The sequence below is a fragment of the Vigna unguiculata genome, chromosome 5, assembly GCF_037176805.1.
Source record: "Vigna unguiculata cultivar grain cowpea cultivar isolate G323 ecotype 2 chromosome 5, ASM3717680v1, whole genome shotgun sequence".
NCBI lineage: Eukaryota > Viridiplantae > Streptophyta > Magnoliopsida > Fabales > Fabaceae > Vigna > Vigna unguiculata.
Genome location: NC_140796.1, coordinates 6,971,897 through 6,978,170, shown reverse-complemented (window position 1 = coordinate 6,978,170; position 6,274 = coordinate 6,971,897). Strand labels below are relative to the sequence as shown.

Here is a 6,274-nt window from a genome sequence, read left to right as displayed (position 1 = left end):
CCCAAGCAATTAAAAAGTAACTTCTCAAATTCATTCATTCAATGTGGCACTAATTCTTCTAGGGGGTATTTGTTGTTTAAACAAGTTTTCTGTAAATATTTTTCAAAAACTAAATCCCTTTTAAAAATGTATTTGATTTATACATAAAAAAATATTGTTTATCTCTATTTCTAAAATCTGATTTATTCCATCCATTGTATAAATTGACTTAGTTTTGAAAAAAAAAAATTAAAATATTTAAACTGCTAAACTTCTTTTGAAATTAATCTTTCAGATTCATCCGTCTAGATTTCTATCTTTTCCTTTACCATAATGAACTTATTCGGTGGCCGCGAAAATAAGTGCGTTTGGTACAAGCTATTCATGGTTCGCGCTAACGTGACAGAAAACGCAGTTTCTGTGTACGGTTTTTTTACCATTGTGATTTTTCAGGATAGAAACCTAAAGACTGCGTCAAGAACACCCTCACACAAAACCAAAACAAGGAAATTTTTTCCACTTGATTCAAATACCAACAAAGGGTGAAAACACAATGCATGAAAAAAGTTGACAATAAAGTACAAATAAAAGGGAACACAGAACAGTAGTTGAATTATAATCAATGATAATTTCTTTTCAATAAAAAAGAAGTTTTGAATTACATCTCACATCCTTAAAGTTTAGAGAAAATATAAACAACACTGTATTACATTCTCCATGCAAAAACTGCACAAGGGTCTTCCCATCTTTTTGAAATCTTACCTCACTATCTTCTTTGTATGAGAATATTATGAGTCAGAAAACAGCATCTCTTTGATGCATACCTTCACCCCCACATGATGGAAAAAGGGAAGTTACCTATAAATTACAGAGCTGTGTGAATGGGGTGTGACTTAGAGCTTCCAGAAAGTCTTGGTTGCAACAAGAATCTTCTCTCTGCCGTGTGATTCAGGTTCTTTATCATAAACGGTAGGCTTCCACCTCACTCCTCCGGCAATGCGAGCTACTTTGTCGATCACTTCAGGTGCATCCCTAACCACCACAGTTCCCTCAGGACGCAACATTCGATCAATTTCTACCATCAAATCAACAAGACTACATCTGCAATCAAAGTGTGAAGCTACCCAGGTGAGATCATTGTCTACTATTTCGCATCAAAGTAAAGAATTTCTAAATGCAGAGAGAATGAAAACACTCTATAAGTCTTGAGTGAATATAATTGTTTCTCTTGAACATCACAATAGAACCACTAGTTCGGAGGCAAATGAAGCACTGAAGATATATGCTTCAGTACACATGTAACATGTTCATATGTAATACTTATAACTTAGTTTCCGTAGCAATGTTTCTTTCTATCACGCTTGCCTTGTTTGTTCTCTTTGTCAACAAATATCTATATGCAATGACCATGAGTTTTCATTTAGGAATTCAATATATTCACCAGGATCTTGTAGTACAGTCCCTTTATGCGAAAAGTAGATATCCCAAATCAATACCTGTTTTTACCAGAAGCTGGATCTTTTATAAGGGATTCGATGCTGGCTACGTGGATTAGATCATAGCTACGAGGGTATGTTGAAAATGGTTCACACCTGGGAACAGAACCATAAAACTTAGATCCAATAAAATTCATCCATTATAAATTGAAAAATCATATTCAAATATATTAAATAAAAAATCAGATGCAGGATCTAGATTAAAATTCAAAGTTAGAGAGCTTATGTGCTTAATTTTTTATGTTACAATGATATGTAGAAGACTTTCACTCCTTTTCCATAGAAGATTCGCTACAATCACAAAATGTTACCACTAAACTTTTATTTGAATAAGCCATATGATTAATTGGGCAGTTTAACATAAAATTTAGATCCAAAAAAATCTAAAATGAGAACAAAGTTAGCTTGACACACCCTGAATTTCTTATACAGGCATATCAGTTAGCACACACATACAGACAGATCCATAATACAGCATAAGTCAGTAATTTTCAAGCGTAGTAGAGCGACAAGCATTGCAACCAAGTAAAAATTGGAGAACAAGAAGGAAGCAACTTGCAAACAACATAAAACCACTGAATACCATGTGGATAATCATTGCAAACCACAAAAATTTCTCACAACATTTCCTATTTTCAAATTATATTATCAGTTCAAAAATGAAGGCTTATTTTCAAAGACAAGTGCCAAAATGATCAGATAAAGATCAGAGCTCACCAATCATGATAGACTCCAATGAGACCTCTGTCAAAGATAACATCAAGAGTGGGTGGCTTTTCAGCAGGAACTACATTCATCACCCACACAGGATCAGATTTTAAGGCAGCAGCAAAACCCCCAAATAATGCATTCATGTCCATGACATTGCGTACAAATTGAGTGCCCAACTTGATTTTTAGATAATTCTTATAGTGAGCCACCCTCCTTACCCATCTCTTAGTGTCAGCCTCAAACAAATCAACACCATTCTTCAGGAGGGTGGATCTTGGAGGTGTTGTAGTTAACCTCTCCGGCCACTTGGGAATTACCCCAATAGCATAATCTCCTTTTACAGATGTCCTACTGACACATTTCTTCAATTTCAAGTACCTACAAAACAATCAACTTATGTTTGAATTTAAAATAATCCATAAGATCTTTTAACAATGGCAACATATACTCTAGTAGTACTATACACTGATGCCGAACAAAGCAAACTGCAAAGCACTGAAAATAAGAGCAGAAATAACTTAATCTAGCTAGTCTGCTGGAAATTACCAAGCTTGACTTGGGTCATCTGATTCATCACATAACTGAAGACCAAATTCATTTTCATTAGGAACACAAGTTTCTCCTGCAGGCTTCTTCCAGATCACAGTGTTACCATCTACAGCAATCAGTTCATAACACAAGATTCTTGCCACAGCCTGGAGATCAGACCATTCTTTATCTTGTTTATGCCACTGAACAGGGGGACCAGAAATAACTAAATATCCACCAGGGCGAAGCAATCTGTCAACTTCAATGAAATAAGAGGCATCTGCAAGGCAGATCCGCTGTATTAGGGATGTGACAAGCGTGTGTAGAATATCGGAAGACATACAAGTGAGCTGCAATGCAGAACTTACTGTAGGCTGTAAATGGGATCAAACACCTAGAGCAATGAACTAAGTCAAATCCAAATGCAGGAAATGGAAGTCTTCTAGTACCAAGCATAGCAACAAAAGCCGGTATTCCTCTTTCCAAAGCAAATTGTATTTGAGCTTTATGAGAATCTCTTGGAGCAAAAGACATGGTCAAAATATTGTGAGAGAGCAAAAATCCTCCAAAACTAGCAACCTGTAAAGAAATGAGATATGTTTGCATGTTAAACAACAATGAATGCTAATGAATTCTCAAAAGGAAAACAGTATAACACCTCTTACCCCACACCCCATATCAAGTGCAGTCCTCAGAACACCTCCACTTATTGGAATGTACTGACCAAGTTTTTCAATATATTGCTCTGCTCCATCTGGAAACATTGTACCACCACCAGGGAATATAAAGTGTTGACCTTCTAGTTTCATCCATCCCTGGTGACCTTTCCTGTCAGCAATCTTGTTGTATGGCATGTTGCTGTGCCATATCTGCACAGAATATATCATCAATGTTTTGGATAGACAAATCATGAGTGATAAATTCCATCATCATTCTAAACTACAGTATAGGACATCTTGAAGATGTCCCTCGTTAAATGTGAAAGAGCAAAAAGTGGAAAATATAGAAAGAAAACTATTATGGGCATTACCATCTCTCTTCCATCCTCTTAAAAATATTTTTAAGAATAGAGTAATTAAAATGAGAACCTTCTATACAGAAAGCAACCAGGGGAACATCAATTGATCAGGTGGCCATATACACAACACAACTACTATTAGGGGAACATATTTTGTCCATAGCTCTATCAGGAATTACAAATTTACTCAAGAACAATTGGCTTTAGATCGACCATTTACGGAAGTATTAGATAGAAATAAATTGATCACTCAAAAGAATCTAATTTAATCCTTTCTTCTCTTTTCTGTCCTTTTTCTCCGTACCATCTCGTTCTCAATTTCATCACACTATATCCTAAATTCTATTTTGGCTGCCAGCCTAACATCATGATTAAAATAAAGTGACACCATCACCAAAGAGACCTTTCCTAAGGATTTGAATTCCTATTCTGAAAGGAATTCTCTATGTCCTAGGGGATTCTAGAAATAAATACGAGGTAGCCATAGTAGCCACAATTTCACCACTGAAAAACATGAGCACGTTCTTTAGACCATAAAAACTCTAAATTGGAGACAGCCATAAGGGAGCATCCGTTAGATCAATAAAAACTCTAAATAGAGACACCCATCACCGCACTTCCTTCAAAAACATTGTACTAACATCTAATCATTAATTGATCTTGGTCTGGACCATTAAAATATGAACTCTTCCTCAACAAACAGCACAAATACTTTATTATTTCAACCACCAAGACGGATCAATAACAAGAATCATACTGGCAACAAGGTCCAAGATCCAAAACCGCTAATAATGCAAGTTTCTTCCAAAACACAAAATGAACAATAAAAAATACAACCGATTTTACCCCCATCCCATTCTAAACTCCAAATCCACAAAACTAGCTCCTTGGCTTCTAAGTCAACAATAGTCAACAAACACAATAACTAAACACCGGAATCAAAAAAAAAAAGGATTCATTTTGATGCACAATAAATGTGAACATTCACAATTACTCAATAAATGACTTCTACAGAATTATTACAGAAGTCAGCGTAAGGGTGGATCTGTTAAGAATGGATTATTCATAAGTTGCTTGAACTAATTTTGTGACAAATATTTAATCGTTTTTTTATCTATGGGAATTAAACACGTACAAGGGAGTATACAACTCACGCCCCTACTGAAAGACTCCCTTGAGAGCTTATGAAAATGACAGGTCTGTTGATTAATGGCCTTAATTTGCTAGTTAGGGGTCAATCAAAGGGTTACTCAGTTAAAATCAACTTTGGGAGAAGCTATAAGAGAATTTTTACAATCCAGCTTAAGTATAAACTAATTTGATCTCAAGGAAGAAGCTTAGCTTCTTTTCTTAAAAGTATTCCTTGAGAAATCTATCCAAACCTTAATCAATAACTTCATAACTAAGTTGTTTATCCACATGGACCCTAAATTCATTAACAAAACACAAATAAGACAAACATTCACCAACTCTACAAAGTACCCTCAGCACAAAAACGCATCACACACCTTGTGCAAGCTCTCCGGCCACGGCACCGGCACCCGGTACCCGTCCGGCGGCGGAATCAAGCAGAGTGGCGACTCTTCCGGCCTGGGACAATGCCTCTCCCTGTAGTAGTTCATTTCCCTGCTCAGCTGGCTGTTCAGCCTCGGATCCTCGCACGGCATGTAATCAGCCGTATCGGCGGGGCACGCCTCCACGCCCCGCCCAGCTGTCTCGACCGCCTCCACTAGCTGGTGGCGGTGACGGGAGTCAGCACCGGAGAGGAGCAGCGTCTGGCGGCCGGATGCGGCGAGCGAATCGCCCAACGGGGTGAAGACCATGACGAAGAAGAGCAGCACAAGGAAGAAGAAGACGCCGGAAACGAGGTCCAGGAGCCGCCACTGCCGCGCGTGGCCGCGCTTGGACGGCGACGAAGAATTGGAGTGACCCATTTGAGGAAAATGACGGATCGAGTCAAAACTTCATCTGGGTCTCGGGTTTCGGCGGTAAAAATCGTGCTTTAAGTTGGAATCGTGATGGGTTGCTTGGCTTGCTTAATGGGGTGCTTTTATTTTCTTTCTCAGGTTTTGCTCTCTGATGGAATGAAGAGAGTGAAGAGTTTACAGAGAAGTGAAGTAACTTCCTTTGTTCCTTGTGGATTTGATTAGAAAGTGCGGGTAGAAACAAGTTGAACGAATGAGAAGAGTGAGAGGGAGAAAGAGTGTTGAAGAAAAGAAGCAGGATCTGATGTGATATTGTTCCGCTTCTCTGATTTTTAACCATTTGGTTTTCTAGCAAGCAGAAACTAAACAAAACATCAGCATAAGTAAAACAAATAATAAAATAAATCTTACTTAAAAGAATTCCCTCCTTCGTATAAAAAATTATTTATATTCTTTCAAAAATAATTAATATCATTTAACTGTATCAATATTATTCAAAAATATTTTGTAAATTAATTTCATTAAATTTTGGTATAAAAAATGAAAACAATACCTGGAAAAAAATCTCAAATAAATTAAGATATTTTAGAAATAATTTTAATAAATATAATCAAATT

At 36.9% G+C, this 6,274-nt stretch overlaps 1 protein-coding gene across 1 annotated transcript; it reads right to left on the bottom strand.

Moving 5' to 3' along the window:
• Window positions 1-587: 587 nt before the first annotated feature.
• On the bottom strand, window positions 588-5,973 carry LOC114185288 (putative pectin methyltransferase QUA3). The gene is made up of 7 exons (XM_028072933.2): window positions 5,241-5,973; window positions 3,380-3,583; window positions 3,083-3,293; window positions 2,733-2,994; window positions 2,193-2,564; window positions 1,476-1,571; window positions 588-1,080 (listed from the first exon to the last, which is right to left on the bottom strand). Exons 1-7 carry the CDS (start codon window positions 5,664-5,666, stop codon window positions 873-875), a joined length of 1,779 nt encoding a protein of 592 aa, XP_027928734.1. The 5' UTR covers window positions 5,667-5,973; the 3' UTR covers window positions 588-872.
• Between the last annotated feature and the right edge of the window lie 301 nt (window positions 5,974-6,274).